This window comes from Drosophila bipectinata, chromosome XL (assembly GCF_030179905.1).
Source record: "Drosophila bipectinata strain 14024-0381.07 chromosome XL, DbipHiC1v2, whole genome shotgun sequence".
In the NCBI taxonomy this organism is placed as follows: Eukaryota; Metazoa; Arthropoda; class Insecta; order Diptera; family Drosophilidae; genus Drosophila; species Drosophila bipectinata.
The window spans coordinates 4,128,879-4,149,688 of NC_091734.1; the positions used below are offsets into that span (position 1 = coordinate 4,128,879).

Genomic DNA, 20,810 nt, shown 5'->3' on the forward strand with positions numbered 1-20,810 from the left:
GTCAGCAGAATCGGAAGTGGTGCTAGTCCCGCACCAAAAATATAAAATACAGAAAACCCATAACCCAGGAGTAGCCGACGGAGTAGCAGGAAAGGATTGGGCAGCAGGAGAGGACTGTAGCGTGTAGCCGGCAAAATGCCAGGCGGACGACGTGGACTGGTTGCGCCGCAGAACACATTCCTCGAGAACATCATCCGGCGCTCCAATTCGCAGCGTAAGTACCTTTACTTTTATTTATTCAAGATTTATAGACATATCTTATTTCGAATATTTTCGAATCTCCCCTCGAATGGTGGGGCTCCATATTGGCTGAAAATTGTTGCAAGAGGCGGTGGCGGGAAAGTGTGAAATGAATTTTCCGTTAAGTTGTCAGTGGCGAACACAGGATGCTGTAGGGGGCTATAGGGTGGGCTATAGGGAGGGAGCTATAAATAGAGCACCCATACCACCCAGGCACACAATTGCATGTGTGACCGAGAACTGTCCGTTCTCTGAAATTGAATTGTTCCACCACCCATGCTCCCACCCATACCCATGTGTGTGTCCTGGAGAGGGTAAGGCCCGGAAGGTGTTGTGCAATTTGAGGGCCGACATTGAAATCCCTTTTTGGCTTGCGGTCAATGGCAACACTTTCAATTAGGACAGGCCAATTGTGGGTAGGTCTGGGGAAGGGTACCTCACCTTAAATCGGATTGTGAGCCTGGTTAACCACGGCTCAGTCTCAGCTGCAGTCAAAAAGGGACTTTCAAAAGGACTCCCTGCTCTCTACCCAGTCAGTAACCACCATTGCCACACTGCCAATGGATCCAAAACAGTTGTCGTTCGAAGTTGGAACGTGGCAGTTACCATTTGGAAATGTTCAGCCATCGGCCATCAGCAATAACAGGCATCACCATCAGCGACAACGACTGAAATCGGGCAACACATGGCCAGAATAGTACTCCAGCCATAAACAACAACAACAAGGACCAAGAACAGAGCTATGAGATAATTAACAGAACCCCCTTCTTTGTTCCACATGGGAGTGCACTGGAAAAAGCTATGGGAGGGAAAAATATTAGAGATATTAAGGCATCTGAGGTTAGTTAGGATGGTAGTAGACATGATACCCGGTACTTTTGTTTAATAATATTTAAAATATTAAGATATCTTATCATTTGGAAATGGTATCTGAAGAAAGCTTTAAAGATTCTTCTAAAATCTAACCCTATTATGATACCCGGTACTTTTGAAGAATTACCGGAATTATTATCTCTATTAAAGAGGTAGATATTAAAGACTAATAATATAAATAATACTACCCGATACTTTTCGAGTATTTCTAAACTAAATCCCTTTAATTACTATCCTAGTTATCTAAATGAAATAGGAACAAAGTAACCAATAATACCAATAATAATACCCCATACTTTTAGACCAACCCCCATCAGTATCTCTCAGTGTGTCGTCAAAGCTCATTAGTTTGGATAAAAGGGCGGAAGAGGATTTAAGAGAAGCGATACACGGATGGTGGGATGGATGGATCAAATAAAAGAGACAGAGGGCTGGCAACGAGAAAGAGAGGGCGATACTGAGTGACATAAATGGACGCACAATTGATGGACTTCATGTTGATGCCACTGACAGAGTGAACTGCATTTGTCCGGCAATGCAAAATGGCCGAAAAGTATCTGGACAACTGCGGTTAATCATGGCCCCAAAAGCAAGTCCTGGAATGTCCTGTAAAAGGCCCCAAGTAATGCCATTTCTCATCCTTGGTTCAATGAAGAGGGACTGGGTTTTTTTTTAGTAAAATTTGAAATTAAATAAAAGTATTATTAAGGTATCCTGTTTTGTGTTGCAGGATACTATTTCCCTCTCAACTAGTGCCCTATTCCTTGCCATCTTCAATTGGAATCCTGGCAAAAGGAGCCATCAATAGATTTAGTTAGGCCCAACTGTGACTTGACAGCCATGATGGGGGAATGGGGAATGGAAATGGGGAATATGGTGGGCTTTTGCCTTCTTTAGAGACATAGTTCTCCATATACACACACAGCAGGAATCCCACTTTTCCGCTCCACAACTGTCGAAAGCGGATTACTGAGCGAGAAGACATAAAGCCTTTTCCAAAAGGATTTCGATGTGGAGGGAAAAGGCAATGCCAGCCAGCCAGCCATCTAGCCAGCTTTTAGCTCGTTCTGACCTGAGAACGGAAACGGACTGATATACAAAGATACACAGGCTACATTCAGATACAAAATGCCATAAAGGAAATGCACATACACAAGTGTGGCATATTAGGGCGGGAATGCAAATGTCTGAGGGGGAAAATGGGTCGTCAGGTGAAAGGCAATAGATTCTAATGTGATTTTCATGCCAAGCTCAAATAAAAAACGATTGGGAAACCGTTTCAGGCTAAAGTTGAAGATGAATATATAAAATATATATAATATGAGGTTGGTTTGGCAAAGGCCATTTATGGGGTTAGGACCTCATAAAGTGCGTGCCATCATTTCGATGTCTGCACGCCAAACCATAAACTCTGTCTAGAATACTTAACCTGATTCCTTCGTGTCCTTAAAGCCAGCTCCAAATATGGGTTACCAACTCTTTAATAAATATCACAAAGTCATTATTCAAAACCTTTTTTTTTTGGTCGGGCCAATCCATCAGGGGAAGTTTGGAAAAGTGCTCACAACACCATGGTGTTTGTTTGGGCTGCGAATTTTCCGCAACGTTGGCAATAAGACACTGGTCCCTGGCCAGGCCAACTGGCTTAGGCAGATTTTTTAATTAGTTGACTTTATGCCTCACACTTTGCCGCCCAAAAAGCACACACTAACCACTTCTGGTTCTATTCGATTTGGCCACAAGTTGCAAATAGGCAAAAATTTTTGGTGTGTTTGTCCTTGTTTGGCAAACAAACTCATTAAAATTGAACAGCAAAGCCGCTTCGCTTGCGACAGGATGGCCAAAAAAATAAAACCAAAAAAAAACCAAAATCCACAAAAATCCCGCCTAGTCCGATGGCAAGCATTTTTCAGTGGTTTAGCTTGCCAGGGGCGGGGATTAAAAAAAATAAGAGAATGAGATAGAGAAAAAGGGGGGAGCTTAAAAGACACAAACCATTTTTGTTGGCCTTTTTTTTATTATTTATTTTTCTGCTGCCTCTTTTTTTTTTAGGGGGTTTGTCACTTTTGCGGTTTGCCTCGCACGTTTATCTCGAGTGCACATTGCTGTTTGCCCCGCCCCTGACCTTTGCCCCCTTAGGAGCCTGTACGCTGTTTGATCTTCGTCAGCAAGCCAAACAGCATTAGCAACAACAACACAGTGGCAGAAAAAAAGCCACCAAAGTGGCGAAAAGGCCAAAAAAAAAAAAAAGAACCATAGACGGAATGGGGCATGCCACTCAGCGTCTTGCTTTGAAGTTTCCACCAAAAACCTGATAAACAGTTGAAGAAAAATTATGAAAAACTTTATGGAAATATAAAGAAATTCGAAGAAATGACAAAGAAGTTGTACCACACTGGCCCTAGTTGCTAAGAGTAAGGTCACACTAATTAGCTGTCAAAGAATATGTCAAAAATTGACTTTCTTGGTCATTTTTTCTTGTGTACTGTAGGAAAATGGTTATTTTTGAAAGTGTTTTGACTTCCTGTTTACAATTAATTACGCATACGCCGTGTGGTCCTACAAAAGTGCGATATCCATCAAAATCTTGGTCGGGAGAAGTGGTGTTTGCTTAGGTCAGAGCCAAAGGGCATTGAGGGCCCAAAAGGTGATGAATCAGAAGGCTAAGAAAGACAAAGAAATAAAAAGGGGGAACTTAAAGAAACTTTAAGGAAGCTCTTTCTTTAAAAAAAAAAGTCATGGAATTAATGAAATTATTGACTTTTTGGGGAGAAAAACAACATGTTTTCCATTGCCCGAGACCTTGAATAAAAAATGCATCGGAATTGTTAACCCAATTACCAGATGCGATAGAATTTGGCGGCTAGTGACGCAAATCGAATCACGAACAATGAGTATTTAATTCTGGCTTTAATTAAGTATTGTATAGTGGAGAGAGAGAGGATTGCAAACGAAATGTGACAGCAAATGATCAAGGACTATGTGACCTGTTTTTTCCCCCTGAACAAGTCCCTGGACACTGAATTATCCCCGAATGTAATATTAAGCCAATAGACAGGTTAAAATACCGATAAAATGGAAAGCAGTGACGCAAAAGGACGAGCCGCACAGAGAAACTGTCAACTGGAATCAGCATAATCACATACTGAAACACCTTATGTCCATACCCATATATACGCATGTTGACGCAAAGTACACACATCCAGGACACATTCAGGACACATCCAGGACACACACAGTTGCATACAAAGTCAGTACTAATTTGTGTGCAGGCTGTTGTTTGTGGCATGCAACAAGCCGCAGTGGGAAACGCCCACACGCAGGCCAATCGGTGAACAATTGCAATTATGTACAATCATTGTCTGCCACAGCCATGCCTCCATGGTTGGTTGTCCTTCTGCTCGGGCGCCAATTCCGATCCGATGTGTCAGTGTGTTTATTATTGATTTTCATTTTTTTCTCTGCTTTTTTTTTTTGTATTTTTTTTGTTGTTCAATGTTTGTTTTTGTCCTCACTCTGTCTGTTTGGTTGGTTTCCCTACCCAGTATTTGTAGTATTAAAAGGGTATATTGGTTTATAGATGAAGAAAGCTATATTCAAAATCTTAAGCTCTTAAAAGCTATGGGCTATAAGTACTGGGTATGAATAGTCTATACTTTCAACAGTATCCTTTTTTTTATGTTGTTTTTTTCAGCTGTTTCGTGTAAATTACCATGGAAAGAGGGAGCAGAGAGGGTAACAAAAGGGGGGGTTACGGTTGTGCCATTACATTTATTGATTTTTTTTTTCGGGGGATACCCCCTACCTACACCTTTTCTTTGGTTTGCTTTGCTTGCGTTTTCAGTTTTCGACACTTAACGTTTCGCGTCTTTGACCTGTTTTGTTTTTGTTTCTTTTCCTTCTTCTTTTTTTTATTTCCTCTTTTTTTTTTTGGTGGCCGGAAATGCGCGAGTGCACCCCATTACCCCAACGGAGAGGCCACTCCTTCCTCCTTTTTTTCAGAAGGTCAAAGTGGCTAAAGGCCTGAGTGGCGGGAGGGACCATAATAATCCGCACTGACCTGGCCAAAATAGTAGCTCCTGAGCCGAGGACTATTGACACGGAGTACTCTGGAAGCAGGGACATGGACACGGTTACAGACCAACGGACAAGCGGACAAGCGGACACGCGGACACGCAACAGTAAATCAAAGCAAACACACTGAAAGCGAAATTTAAATAAACACTTTTTCTTTGGAGGTAAATGGGTGGTATGGTGTCCTACCTACCGCAAGTGCAAAGATTTCGTGTCATTTGGCCATTGTGTGCCATTGTTCGGTTTCGAGTGTGGGAGCCGCATTAATCATACGCCGTGTTGCCGTCGGGAACTGTAATCATAACAATCGAGCCACCAATCAAACGCCCCTAAAACGTAGTGTCAAGGAATGCCTTTTATTTTTGCAAGGATATTGTTTTTTTGTTGGAAAATACACAAAAGGTTTCATTTATTTTATATAATATTTTATAAAAAAAGAAAAAAAGCCTCGAATTTTTGGGGGAGAAAGCAATTACTATACTTTAGAAACCTTTTTGAAAACTTTATCAGAACAAGTTCGAGTTGTTTGTTAACTTGTTTCTTTGGCTGGTGTTGGGCTGCGTGCTGGCTTGACCTTTTGCCAGAAATTCCATGGAAATCAATGCCCACCTTAAGGGCCTTCAATGCCATGGCCAGCACCGGCCGGACCAACACCTGACCTGGCCAGGTGGCGACAATTGATTGAGCACCGCCTTTGGAGGCTTTCACTTTATCCACTCGCCTCCAAAGACGATGGTCTTGCGTAATTTATAAGGATTGCCTTTATAATTTAAAGCCCTCGAATGGTATAACCTTTATGGCCATGATGGCAGTGGCAGAGCCATATCGTAGACATGTGACCAAAAACCAAATGGCTTTAATTAGACAGACGAGGGAGGATCAGCAGGAGGAGGAGCAGGCAGCAGTCAAACGACACTTAGCATTAAGTAAAAGGCATTTAAGAATGGTCACAGAGGCGGCTCTGTCTCTAGCCGGATCCGGTGGGAGCAGAGGGGTACTGCAGAGGGGTCTCGGCCACCACCAAGTCCAAGTTGGCCAGTCAAATTGGATTAAGTTGTTGCCCCTTCTCCTATTCCCATTTTGCGGTGTTTTGTTGTCTGTTTCTGTTTCGGCCAGGTGTTCTCTGGCCAGCTCGGTTGTTCGGTTGTCCAACTGAAGAAATGAGAGAATGAAACCAGGCTAGCATGGCAGCCAAGTGTTGGCCAAGACGGTGGAAGGGGTCGACTCTCCCTCGGGGGAGACCACATCAAATAAGGACACCAACTAATCCCTGACAGGAACACGCTTACGAGCAAGAAGGCCAATATTCTAAGGCTTTTTATTGCCGTGTTTTTCGGGCCAAGAAAAAGGGCTGTATTCCAAATGGATAAATATTTGAATATTAATACTGGATGTCCTTTAAACTTATTCATATCTTAGCCATCTTTTATTCAAATCCCAAGGGGAATACCTTAAACGATTTCTGGATCGATTTCTCTCAAATCTGCAGCAGAATCCAGAGAAAGAAATTTTTTTTCGATTTTTTTTCCAATTTTTGTGAGGGGACCCATGCAGAATCCTGGATTTCCATATCCGACCCCGTCCGGTGGCTATATCTTTGCCAATTCTAAACCGATTCTCAAGCGGAGTACCTTAATCGATTTGTATATCGATTTCCCACAAATCTGCATCAAAACCTGACAACAAAATATTTTTTAGATTTTTTTCCAATTTTTGTGGGGGGGCCCCTGCAGAATCCTGGATTTCCATATCCGACCCCTTCCGGTGGCTATAACTTTGCCAATTTCTATCCGATTCTCAAGCGGAGTGTTTTAATCGATTTCCCACTAATCTGCATCAAAACCTGACAATAAAATATTTTTTAGATTTTTTTCCAATTTTTGTGGGGAGACCTCTGCAGAATCCTGGATTTCCATATCCGACCCTCTCCGGTGGCTATAACTTTGCCAATTCCTATCCGATTCTCAAGCAGAGTACCTTAATCGATTTGTATATATTTTTGCCACCAATCTGCATTAAAACCTGACAACAAAATATTTTTTTAATATTTTTCCAATTGTTGTGAAATGAATTATACAACCCTGACTATGGCTTAAGAAGAAGCCTCTCAGCCCACTCCTTTCAACTAAAGTGTATTGGCAATGTGTTTCAATTTAAGCTTCTGCGAACACCAGATACGTTGCCAAATTAGTTAGATAGATATTTATCTGAAAGATGTCCCACTAGAAGCTGCAGCCATAGATACACAGATATTGGGGATGTGGTTAAGGATAATTCACGAAAAAGTCGCGTGTCGAGTGGCATTTTTGCCAACCAAACCATGTTTCTGTTGCCCTCTCTTTTTCACGCTCGATGTGAATATGTGTGTGTGTGTGGGTATCTGTGTGTGTGAGTATCTGTGTGTGTGTTTTTCCGCCTGAGGGTGTGTGAGTGCGTGGCTAATTTGCTTGGTGCAAAAAGTGTAGCATGCTTTTTGGGGCCACTGGCAACACGCAACGCAGCGAAAAAGTTGCGGCCAAAATGCAAAAGTGAAACAAGAGAGGGAAAGAGAGAACTGACACTAGTACATGTGTATGTGTCCTGTGTATGTGTGTGTAAACTAAAACTCGCTCTTGCACTTCGCCAACTGGGGGAAAAGTTGGCTGCTTTTCCCGGCCACTTTGTTGCTGTGCCTTTGGACCCAGTTGAAAGTTTACGCAATCAACTTTTTCGCTATTCTTGTTTGTTTTTTTTTCTTCCTCTCCATACAAACACACACACACACACATATACAAAAAGAAAGAAAGGGAGACAGAGAGAGAGTAAGAGTAAGAGAGAAGGAAATGACGGTGACGGGGCCAAAACTTTAATGTGGCATCAGCAAATGCGGCGCGTAGCGAAGCGTGGCAAACCAATGGCGCCAACATCTCTGCGGCTGTCTGTGTCCATATCTGTGTCTCTGTATGTGTGTGTTTTTTTTAGTATTTGTGTCACCAATACTAACACACACACACACACTAAGGCAGACCAAAGAAATTGCCAAGTTATAGATGATTTTTTAAAGAGAAAGATTTGATTTATTTAGCTTGTGGTTATAGTTTGTGGCTTAATATTTGAAATAGTTAGGTCTTAAGACTTATATCTCCTAAATTTCTCTCAGTGCCTTTCTTTGCCGGCAATTCTCTTTCGAGAAACTAGAAAATATTGGAATGACAGACGGAGTGAGAATCGTAGAACCACCAGGCCCGCGGGCAAAATTAAATGAACAGTCAGTTCGCTGGCATCCATGGGGGCTTTTCAGGGTGGGATGGGGTACTATATTGAAGGGGTGCCAGTGCTACCACCCTCTCGGTTCGTTGTTGACCTTGAAGTCAAATGTCCACCAAAGCAGTCACAGAACATGAAAAGTAATCAAGCCAAGTTGTGGTGAAAAGGGGTGGGGTGTAATAGTGGGGCTAGGAAGGGGGTAGTGGAAAAGAAAATAGAAATTGGAGTCCAACATATGATGGAGAAAAAATAGAGGGGTTCTTAGATTAGATTAGATTATTTTTTAGAACTATCTCCTAAAATATCTTAAATATATTCCTTAATTTATAAATACTTATTATTTCATAGCTTAACCCCCAACTAGCCATCTCTTTCTTAGCCTTAATTTCCATCTCTTTTTTTTTAAACTTAGTGGTGTTAGAGCTGGGTGGTTGAGTGGGTCAGTGGCTGAGTGGTTTTCGCTTCTTATGCCGGCAACTCGCAGCTTCTCACTTAATTATGCAAATTTAATAACAAACGCCAAATGGTGCGCATAAAGAGACAGAGACAGAGACAGCAAGAAGAAAGAGATAGCTAGAGGAGGGGTTTATTATAAATGCCATTATGCGACAGAGGGAGGCAGGAATGGGGAGACCGGCTCTGTGGCTCTGTGCTCGGGCTTTTGGTTCGGGAACTTTGTTGCAATTCTTTTGAAGCATGCCCCAAGGAGTCGTAGCGGTAACAGCCCGGCCTAATCAACGTGGTTTCGTATTTTTTGTGGTGCTTGGTGTGTTCTCTCTTCCCTTTTTACTTTCTCGTGGGCACTTTCTCTTCACTTTCACCCTCGGAAACAATCCACTTTTGTGCATTCCCCTCAGCTGTCGCTAATGTAATTAAATCGCAATGTCGGCGGAGACGGCCGAGCCTTTTTTTTTTGTTGCCTGTACTTTTCGGACAATAAAATTTATGCACTCGACCCAAGGCGAAAGTGGTGAAAGGAGAAAGTGCGGTGGGCAGGAGGAGGACCAAAATGACACGACCAGCTGGCAATCTGTGGCCTAATCGCAGCTCCAGACCGGAGAGTGAAAATTGTCACAAAACGAAAAGGGTTGTTAAAAAAATGAAGAAAACTGGAGAAAGGAGAAAGCAAGACCGAGGCAGGAGGACGGTAACAAAGGCTATAGGATGGGTGTGTGCATAAAGGATAATTGCAAGGAACCATATAACGTTCGCCATTTGCCACTAATGTCATGAAAAAAAAAATAGAAGGAAGCCCAAGACCCGAATGATTCTGTGAGTGTGTGTGTAGTGCCCACATGTGTGTGTGTCGGTGACAAGTTCCCAACAATGGCCACCATCACCAACAACAACAATAACAACTACAACCACAACACTAAAAAACCAAAGAAGATGGCAAATGCAAAAACCACAAAAAAATAATGACAAAACTGGCCAGAGACAGCGACAGGGGGCGGAAGGAGGGGCTGCGGATAAGAGGGGATAATAGTTTCAGGGGCGGTGGCAGAGGGGCAGGAAACGAAAAGCAACAACAAACCAGAAAAGTGGCTGCCACAGTGGTAAGAAAAGGTTTAAGGTTTAAAAATATTAAATAGTTTTGGTGAAGAAACATTTTTCATAACTTTAATTTAAGATTTTTTAAGATCATGCTTTCTATATCCCATATTATAGAAGCATATCTTAAATACCTTAAATATTATTTTTTTTCTAAACTAAAAACTAACTTTTCTAACCACTGTACCTTGGCCAAGCGGAAATGAAAGTTTTGCGAAATTGCAACCACATTTGCATGTGTACTGGAGACTCTAGTGCTCTCTCCCTCTGTGTGTGTTTGGGGTGTATTTAGTTAATGGACTAGTTTTGTTATATCCCATGGAGGGCCACAGCCACCCGACCCTCCCCTCCCTGTAACCCTGTCCCCTCTACGGTCAAGGCCCTTTTGGGTAAATCCACTTAGGTGGTGGGGACTCTTTACGTATTTTTTTTGTCGGCCTGCTGCGGTCGACCGCACAAATCCAAATCAATCAACGACAATGCTCCCCAGAAACAACTTTTCTTTCTTACCAATTTTTCTTCTTTTGGTTTTCTGCTTTTGCAGTTCAACTAACAACTGTAAATGTTGCACGGCTAATTGGCCAAAAAAAAGAGGGGGGAGGTGGGGTGGGGTGGTAGCAAGAGGCCTCATCAATCATCGAGAAACACGGACCGCCTGCCTGGAACAGGACCCACGTAGCCTTCGCCACTCCACCTCTTGAAACCATTTCCGTATCCGAAAGTCCTTTGTTTCATGTTGACATTTCAGGTTGAGTTGTCAAAAGTCCTTCCAGCTGAAATCTTAATACCAAAACCCCAAAAACCGAATTTGTGCAACTTGAAGTGGCCCAGGACCCAGGATCAGGACCTTCCTTATTCTTTCCGCCTTTTGTTTGCCTTTCAAATAAAAATCAAAAAATCATTAATTAAATAGCAACCTCACCCCATGGATATTCTTTATATATACATTTTTTTTCATTTCGGATTTTGCTGCTGATGATGTTGACATTTATAATACATCATTCTTGATCGGGGCTCATAAATAATTGGGCAATCAGGACTGCCACACACACTATGGACGGAGTGCCCCAGAAAGGGGGGGGCTAAGTGCATGAGGGAGATGTTCGTCCTGTTCGTCCTGGCCGTCCATCTCGCCTGTCAATCACCAATAAAATATTCATCTCTCTCCTGCCAAATTATTATTTGATTTGACGTTTTGAGTGCTTTATTATTTAGCTGTTGATGTAATTTTTGGAGTGTAAGCAAATTTGCAAAATAAATAAGAGTGAAGGATGATTATTTAATTAAATTAATAGATACATTAAATAATTAGCTAAAATAATAGATAGACATGACAAAGATCTACCATTTTGGGAAATATTTTCCATCAGTTTCAAAGAGTTTTGAGAAACCCTTTATTTTTTATTGAAATATTTAAAGAGTTTCTTCTTTATTTAGTTGGCAGGACATGGCAGCACATAGTTTATACATCTCATTCTAGACAGGGGCAAGGACATTGGCCAGGACATGGTGCAAGTTCTGCAGAAACCTTGCTCCCAATCAGATTTCCCTTCGGACATCACCTCCAGGCTGTTACTCCAGTGGCAGTTGACATTTTTCCCACATTCCCCTGCCACACAGCAATCGGGTTAAGAGGGGGGGGAGAGGTCTCACAAAGAAATCGCGACCGGACAGAAAATGGCCGAGGAAAATTGCAAAACTTTGTCCGCCAGCTTTGAATGCCATTAAGTGTCGCCTCCGACGCGGATGCGGCCACGGACACCCACACACATGTTTATCCATGCAACGCAGTCGTCGTGCCACAACCTTTATGCCCCCAAAGCCCCATTCCTCATGCCTCACCGCTTCTTTCATTTTCTTCAAGTAAAGTGAAAATAAAAAAAAAAATGAGAAAATATTGTGACGCTGACATAATGGCGGAATCAGACACGCACACTCCAACAGCCGCATGCCACAAACCGTTGAAAGCATAAAAAAAAAATACTTAAAAAAAAAGATTTAAATAAATAACAAAAAAAAAATAGAAGAAAAAGATGATGATGCTGTGAAAGGCTTAAACTAAGCTTTCAGCCAACCGCGAGGGTAGTTGGCCATATGCCCCTTAAAAAAAGTGAACTTTAGTTGTAAAATAATTTATATTTTTTAATTTTAAATTATGATACTTGTTTCACATATACTTTCCAAATTAAAAGTTATAATGCCACAAACAGAATTCACCACCGGCCAACACTGCGTATGCGTAATATAATATTTGTTATACTCACATGTGTGCCTTCCCGAGAAGCCCTACAGCTTTTAAAAGTTTCCAATTTGCAATTTGTAATTTGTTATTTAAAATGCATAAACTAAAGAAACTATTTTGTGTAATTAAGTTTGAGGGTTTTTGCAATTTCATGTTCTGAGAAGTGGTTCACCCTGAAGCCCTGAACGTTCGTCTATAAGCGCAGCTCTCTCTTTCTGCTGGTGTGGCTCTGTCTCACTCTATTTTTATAATAGTCATATGCAGACAGTAACTAGATAGCCACACCCCCTAAGCTGCCCATTCCCTAGAGTCCTTTTTTTCAGTCACGGCAACTGTTGACACTGCAGAGTAGCAAACGTTGTTGTTTTTGTTGATGTCCTTGCTAACGGTTATAGTGGGTGTATATCTGTATGTGTGTGTGTGTGTGTTAGTTTATCATATAAATATGCATTTCCCATTTTCCAGCACCAGCACCAGCAGGAGCAGGAGCTGGAGACATTGCATGCGAATATTTTTATACATATTCATTGGCTTGGCCATGTCCATGTCAATGTGGGTTAGTGTGCCTTCCTCGCCAGTGTCCTGGCTGGCTCCACGATCGTGCCACTCCTGTCTGCCACCTGCCACATGCAACTCTGGCCAGGCCATGCCACATTTGCATTTGCAATAATGTCAATAAAAATGCACATGTAATGCCAGTTCTAAGGACTAAGGATATCGAGGGAAAAATCTAAGCTAGCTATGCGATTTATTATTATTTCCTTCTCTTACCTTTTAATAAATAATATTCTAGTTAGTCGGCAAGTACATAGGTGCCCTGGGGAATAATAAAATTACCTGAAATTAATACAAATGTATACCGAATACAAGAAAAATGTTACAAGACAAGAAGGGAAAACAAAACAAGCCGAATGGCAAACAGAAAATATAATAAAAGTCAGACCTAATGGCCAAAAGGGAGTGGGGGGCAATACCCACAGGTCGATGCCAGGTATCGTGCTCTCGTATCGGTGTCCGTGTGTCCGCCCGCGTGTCCGTATGCCGTATTTGTAGCCGTGTTTCTGTCCCTGCCATGCGATGCCAGAGCGTGGTTTACACATGTTACCTGCTTACGAGGACACTTAAAAAAAATATAAATTAATAAAAAGATATGTAAAATATTTTTTAAAAATATTTATCAGTTTTTAAATAATTTAAATAAACTTTCATTATTTTTTTTATATTTAATTTATATTTCTTAAGCTCTATTTTCTCTAAGTGCCTTAGTACTCGTACTACTTTCAACAAAATCGGCAATAACAACCGCCATTAGTCGTCTCACTGTACTAAACTGACTGACTCACTAAGCAACTGACTAAACTAGTCTCTATACTAGACCCGATTTTTCAACGAGTGGGCGTGGGCAGTCAATAAAACGATTTTGATTATGAATGACAACATTTGAAATGTTCCAATTACGCTCAAATATTTTGATAAACTTTTACGGCAAAAGGATCCAACTGACTTATTGACTAACTAACTGACAGCTACGAATTTGTCAGTGTCATTTTTTGAAAGGAGAAAAGGATAATATTATAAATTATAAAGTTTATGATCTTAAACCTTTACTATATCCCTATTTTAGTCTTATTATCTTATAATCTTATATCCATTACCTTTATAATTATGTATTTTTATATCCTTCTTCCAGCGGACAGCTCGTTTCTTTTGGCCAACGCACAAATCGTCGATTTCCCGATCGTCTACTGCAATGAGTCCTTCTGCAAGATCAGCGGCTATAACCGGGCTGAGGTCATGCAGAAGTCGTGCAGGTATGTGTACGTATTGCCGATTTATTCTCTCATCTTCCAACCAGTTCTTGCTCTTTCATTGATGTCCTTTAAAGCTCTTGATGTTCTGTATTTTTTAATAAAAAATGGAGATGATACTTGAATCTCCTCTTTGAAAAATATTATAATCTTTAATTTAGTTACTAAATGCATGTGATTATTAGGGAGTTTTCTTAAAACTAGTCTGTTTTTTGGGTAGATTTTTATACCTAGATTTCATAGAATTTTCCTTATCTCCTTTTTGCTTGTTTTTTCTTCACACTTTTTGCTAATTTTAGTTTTTATCACCTTTAAAGTTAAATGCTCATTTCCTATGCAAATATTGGCTTTATAAGGCAGTTGCTCTCAAACTGTAAGCTGCATAATTCGCAGCTAGGTGGCAGCACTGCGCCGGGAGGGAGTGCCAGACATGTCAGGACAGGACAAGACCAAACACAGGACCCTCTGGGAAATTCCCTATGGAAACCTTGACAGCTAAGAGGATTGCCAGAGATTGCAGCAGATTTCTATCTCTCTCTATCTCTGTCTGGCTTTTGCTTTCTCTATCCCGTCATTAACAGCTTGTTTTCCCCCTGCTCCCCAACCCCCCACCCCCCCTTCCTTGTTTGGCCATCTTTATCTGCTTAACGGATTATCCGCAGCTGCTTACAACGGCCATTGAATGTGAAGTTCATTTAGCCATTTTATTGCCTGCATTTCCACCACCCCCCCTCCCCCTTCCCGACTTGTATTATTTTTCAATTTATTTGCGTTTTTACTTATTGTTATTGCCCTCTGACCCCCTCTCTCTCGGCCGGGTGGCATTAAAAAGCCATTGTCGAACTTAATGCACTTTGCTGCTCGGCCAACTTAATGCAAATGGAGTGAAAGGTTGCCGCGTAATGTGGATGAAAGCGCCACAAAGTATGCAACACACACACACACACCCCATAAACACATAATGGAGATATATGTCCTGCATTTATACAAAACGAGCCAGTTGCAAGGATAATTGCCCGAAATGTTAATGCCAAAATGGAGGGATACATACACCCCTTTGGGAAATTGCTTTCTCTTTTACTTTTTGTCCAGCGAGAGAAGGGGGTGTGTGTATGGGTGTGTGTGTGTTATGCCACCCCTTTCGTTTGCATTTCCATTTTACCGTTACCTTGTTTCAAATTGCCTTCCGGTCCTGACCAAACAAATATTCTATGCAAACCTTTAGTGAATTGATAGGGGTGGGGGGTAGGTTGGCGTTGGGAGAAAGTGGTGAAAGTGGGCTAACAAAAAAAAAATAGAGAGAAAGGCGTAACCAGCATCTGCAAAAGTGTTAACTGCATTTGTTTGCCTTAATTTGGCTACGAACTATAGCCATCTCTGTCGCGCTTTCCCTTCACCCCCCCTCGCCGCACCTGACTCATAAATCAACAAGCGCGACCCAGAGGCCAGTGTATCCAATGATTCTCCCGAGGATTGTTTGTAATTTACAGGCCAAAAAACAGACCTAGAAGCTCTCAAAAAAAAAAAAACTGTGGCAGGTGGGTGGTTAGGAGATGGGGGAGGGGGTGGTTATGCCCCACTTCCCCAAAAAAAACCTAAGCCCACCCCTCCACCTGCAGCATCAGCGGGCAATTCCCCAACCCGACCAGAAAAAACAAAAAAACCCGAGTTTTTAATGCCAATCTACCGTTTAGCTAGAGATATTTTCTACACTGATAAAAAAAATAAAATTAAAATTTTAAACTATTTAAAACTAAAATAAAAAGAATCTCTATATTTTCCTCTTTTGTTAATTTAAAATATTATAAAATTATTAAATATAATATAATTTCCTTTTACTTTTATAAATTTGTTTTTGCCAGTGTAGAGCACTTCTCCCATATGCACTCATGCTCTCTCTCCCTTTCCCTTTTCCTCCTCCGCTCAATCATCCATGTTAGTGTGACCCACTTTGTTGTTGTTTCTTTTTTTTCTTTCTGCTCTCTGCTCTCCACCATTTTTTGTTTTCGGTTTTCCATGCTCCTTTCTTCCATTTTTTTTTCTTCTTCTTCTTTTTCTTCTTTTTTGTTGCTGTGGTCGCGTGTGAGCAAGAGGAATTACGGCCAAAGGCAAGCTGAAAACATTGACCAGCAAAAAAAAAAAGTAGCCAAGAAATATGGGGGAGGGGAGCGAAAACCCAAGAGGAGGGAAAATGGATTTTCCCTCGATGTTTGCTTAACTGCGTGCGCTTTCAATGCAATTTCTTCAGAGTCTCGTTCGGAACTCGTTTTTCATAGTATACCTCAAGGCGTTCCATGGTGGTCCTTGGAAAATGAATTTTACCAACTTAGCTTCACAGAAACTTTAGTTTCGCCGAGCAGAAAGTAATTTTTGAATTTCCTCTAAGGGAAATTTTTACTTTTTTTTATATTTAACAAGGAATTTTCCGTTTTAAAATACTATTTTTTATTTATTTTTATTTATGTTCTTAGTACTGAAATAAATCACGCATACGACCTGTTGACCATTTTGTGCATCTCAGTGAATTCTTATCCGATTCGTGCGGGGAATACCTTGAACGATTTGTGAATCGATTTCCCATCATTTTGCATCAAAATCTAAGAAAAAAATATTTTTTAGAAATTTTTCAAAAATTTTTGGAGACCCCTGCAAAATCCTGGATTTCGCTATAAGGCACCTTCCGATGGCTATATCTTGGCCAATTCTCATCCGATTCTTGAGAGGAATACCTTAAACGATTTGTGGATCGATTTCCCATCATTTTGCATCAAAATCTAAGACAAAAATATTTTTTAGAAATTTTTCAAAAATTTGTGGGGGGATCCCTTACAAAATCCAGGATTTCCACATTTGACCCATAGCCATGTCTATATCTCCGCCAATTCTTATCCGATTCTTAAGAGGCATACCTTAAACGAATTGTAGACCTTTTCCCCATCGATCTGCATCAAAACCTCGCAACAAAATAATTTTTTGAAATTTTTCAAAATTTTCTAGGGAGACCCCTTAAAAAATTCTGGATTTTCACATCAGACCCCTGCCGACATCTATAACTTTGTCAATTCCCATCCAATTTTCAAGCGGAATACCTTTTACAAATCCTATTTCTAATACCTACCAATCTAGATAATTTTTTATTCAATATATGTATCTGAAAAAATATCACGTATACGCCATGTTAACCAAATCGAAAAATATTACGTATACGACATGTTGCTTAGTAAAATAGTTCAAAATTCTATTTGTTTTATTATTTAGTTGAAAATATGAAATTTAAAAGGTTTCCCCAATATACATACATACATACACATATATTTTGAACCGATTTTCTTGTCAGCTTACCACAAAGAATACTCCCCTCTCGGAAAATTCCGGCTTCGAGGGCTTTGTGGACCCTCGAAGAATAATAGAATTTCGAGTGCCTCCTGAGGGCTTTTGCTCCTCGGAAAGCATCCGTGTGTGTGTGTGTCGCCAGCATGTGGCCATATCCCCAGCCATAAGCATAAGCAAAGCAAAGCAGAGCAGAGGCAAAACGATATACTATCCAGGACCTGGTTTGTTTGCTTTGTAACCCAATTTCAGTGCTGCCAGCGACGGCAGTGCTGCGGCTGCTCTGGCGGCGCGGCGCGGCCCGTGACGTCGCCGATTTGCTGTAGCATAGTTTGTTGAACTTTTGTCAGGGCACGAACAATGGTGGGGACACCACCACCAACAATAACAACAACAAAAAACAACAGAAATTAACTGTTCACGCCCCTTTCCTCTTGCCTCCTTTTGTTTTTATTTTTGTTTCGTTTTTTTTTTGTGTTGTGTTGCCCTGCACTTTGGTTTCGTGCTCGTTTCGGTTTCATTCGTTTGCCTGCTGACGTCATCGAACGCGGTGGCCTAAAAGCATGCAACACTTTTTTTTCGTTGTTGGTTTTTTTGTTCCCCATATCCTGGCCAACTTTTACCAAACTTTTATGGTCATGTTTAAGCTGAAAGCACAGGACATAAAATATTTATTTAAAAGTGAATAAAAATCATAATTCAATTATAACCCGATAGTATTTTTTTAAATTAGATTTTAGTATTTGTTTGAAAGGTTTTTTTATGTAAAATAAACCAGAACCCTTGTTCATCTTAACAAAAGTGTATTAAATGGATATTTGTTTGCTATTTCGTATCGTTTTTGTGAAAAATGAAATGCCATTGGTATTTCCCTTTTGGTATTTTTGCTCAGATGCATCAATCTTGTTTGGTTTGGCATGTTTTTCTCTTCGATTTCCAAAGCTTCTCGGTTACCATTTTCTGTTGCAAATGTGATGTGTATATTGGATGTGTATGTGTGTGTGTGGCATGCATCAGAACTAAAGCTAGCCAAGAATAATACCTCGTTTTGCTCTGTCCATTCTTTCTACGTTTCCACCCCTCACCAGATGCGGCTTCATGTACGGCGAGCTGACAGACAAGGAGACGGTGGGACGGCTGGAGTATACGCTGGAGAACCAGCAACAGGATCAGTTCGAGATTCTCCTCTACAAGAAGAACAGTAAGTAACGAAAACAAATCTTACTTATAGTTTTACAAAGGGTAGAAGTATAATAGAACTTTAAAACCTTTAAAAAACCCCTTATTGCCTAGAACCTTTATTAAATGGTATGCTTTAGATGTGCCTTTTGCTTCTAAATGGTTCATTCTGAGAGACCTTCATAATTCATTTGAAAGCAACCCCTTTCATGGTAATGGGATTTTTGTTTTTTTTTTGGGAGGGTGGGTGCGATGATGATGATGCCCATCAATCAAGCTGCCAAGCTGCCAGGCCCCAGACACCTGTAATGCTATCCATCCAAGCCAAATCAAGTGAAAGTCGAGTCGCCAGTAGAACAGTGTATTGCCAGACCTATCCGACTTTGTCCCACTCTTGTGAATTAACGCCTACGAGTATCAATTTTCAGATTTGCAATGTGGCTGCGCCCTATCGCAGTTTGGCAAGGCACAAACCCAAGGTGAGGGCCATACACGTTTACCTTCATCCAACTTGGCAGTCTGCCCGCAGCTAAACAGCCAGGAGGAACCTTCCAGCAAACTTCCTGTTGCATGAGTGCTCGAGTGGGGGTGGTGCATTGCCACAGAATGTAAAACATCTGGAGAACTCAATTGAGTACAAGAAAAGAAATTGAATTCTAGGCAAAAATATTTGCTTGACTTTGGATTCGGGCCAAGGCGAAATAATATACGAGCCATAAAAACTGCAAAAAACAAAAGCCAAAAAAAAAAAAAAAAAAACTAACACGAATCTGCGAGAAATTGAGCAAATTGAATGAAAACGGTGATGACAGGAGGTTATCGGGTGGAGAGGGGGGTCAGAGGCTAAAACCAATAAATCTATTCAATTTCATTCAATCGCTTCGGCGTCAGCGTAAACAGAAATAGAAATACTATAGAATTAGAAATAGAAACCTGGTAACAGGAGAGCCGTGACAGGAATCCAAACCAAAAGCAAAATCAACAGAAAGGCAAAATCAGGAGCACACACACATAAATATTTACCGGAAACGGAAGCAGCAAATTGCGCTTGCAATTAGTGAATAATTATCCCTTCCAATACACACACACACGCTCACAAATACATACCCAGATACTCGTATATGTATACGTTGACAAACAAACAGCCCGGAGAGTCCTTGACCAGTGATAATTGAGCGGCAATTATTACATTCGAAAACAGTAGACGACAAAAATATAACAAATCAGTAAAAAAAATATACAATCAATAAATTAAGGCATTAAATTCCCTTAAAATTAAATCATTCAATTTATGCACATAATAATTATGTGGCATGTCTTGAAGAGTAACTTTTTTTTAAGAGAAAAACTCCAGCTGTTGCATGGGTTGCATATGAAACGCACTGTATACTGTACGTAATTTACATGTGCCGACCATTGTCTGGATATTGGAGTATTCACAATCCCAACAGCATCCATTATCCAGCGTTCCATATCAATAATTGCAATCCAATGAAATGTTTGTGCTTCGGTGCTTTTGCCTCTGTCTGTTGTGACCTGAATGCGAATGGGGATTATAGGCGTCTATACGAATGTATGTATGTACGAGCATATCTATCGTTAGTGCCAAGCGAGTTCAATCGAGTGTGACCCAGTGTGTGGAGATGAAGGTGGAAGCGGATGCGTATACGGATGTGTATATGTGTATGTGTCGCAGCCCTTATCGCAATCAGCAGTAGCCCGTACTTATCGTTTAATTGTTATTAATTCCGCTCCACTTGCCCCTTTTCACAGAAACCCCGCTATGGCTGTTGCTGCAAGTGGCGCCCATCCGGAACGAACGGGACCTGGTGGTGCTGTTCCTGCTGACCTTCCGGGATATAACGGCCCTGAAGCAGCCCATCGACAGCGAAGATACCAAAGGAGGTAAGCTAATATTATATTAATATTATATTTTTTTAATTTAATAATACACACAATTGATATTTTGGCGCCCAATGTGAGGCGTATTACTAATGTGCAATGTTCTAAGTCTCTATCTTTTTTGCACTTTACTACTTAATGTATCTCCTTTCTCTTTTCATGTCTATATACACACACACTCACATACAAAAATATATAAACATATATGCACGCAAAATCCTACACACCTGTAAATACGCTTCAACAAATTGAAAACCAACAAAAATGTACCCCACAAACCAAAACCAAAACCAAACAATTCGATGTGCCAACACAACTCACTTTATAAATGCAATCATGTCTGTGACTATAATCTATTCACTATT

At 40.8% G+C, this 20,810-nt stretch overlaps 1 protein-coding gene across 14 annotated transcripts in view; it reads left to right on the plus strand.

Moving 5' to 3' along the window:
• Position 1: 1 nt before the first annotated feature.
• eag (ether a go-go) overlaps positions 2–20,810 on the plus strand; it is a 35,257-nt gene continuing 14,448 nt past the window's right edge. For 11 of the 14 annotated variants that reach the window (XM_017246169.3, XM_070278299.1, XM_017246173.3 and 8 more), the window contains exons 1-4: positions 2–214; positions 13,917–14,043; positions 18,453–18,565; positions 20,317–20,448. In XM_017246169.3, the coding sequence (XP_017101658.2) occupies positions 136–214; positions 13,917–14,043; positions 18,453–18,565; positions 20,317–20,448 (451 nt within the window). In that variant the 5' untranslated portion in view covers positions 2–135. The remainder of the gene's footprint in view (positions 215–13,916; positions 14,044–18,452; positions 18,566–20,316; positions 20,449–20,810) is intronic. The other 3 variants (XM_070278300.1, XM_043209815.2, XM_070278326.1) reach the window with 1 other exon arrangement.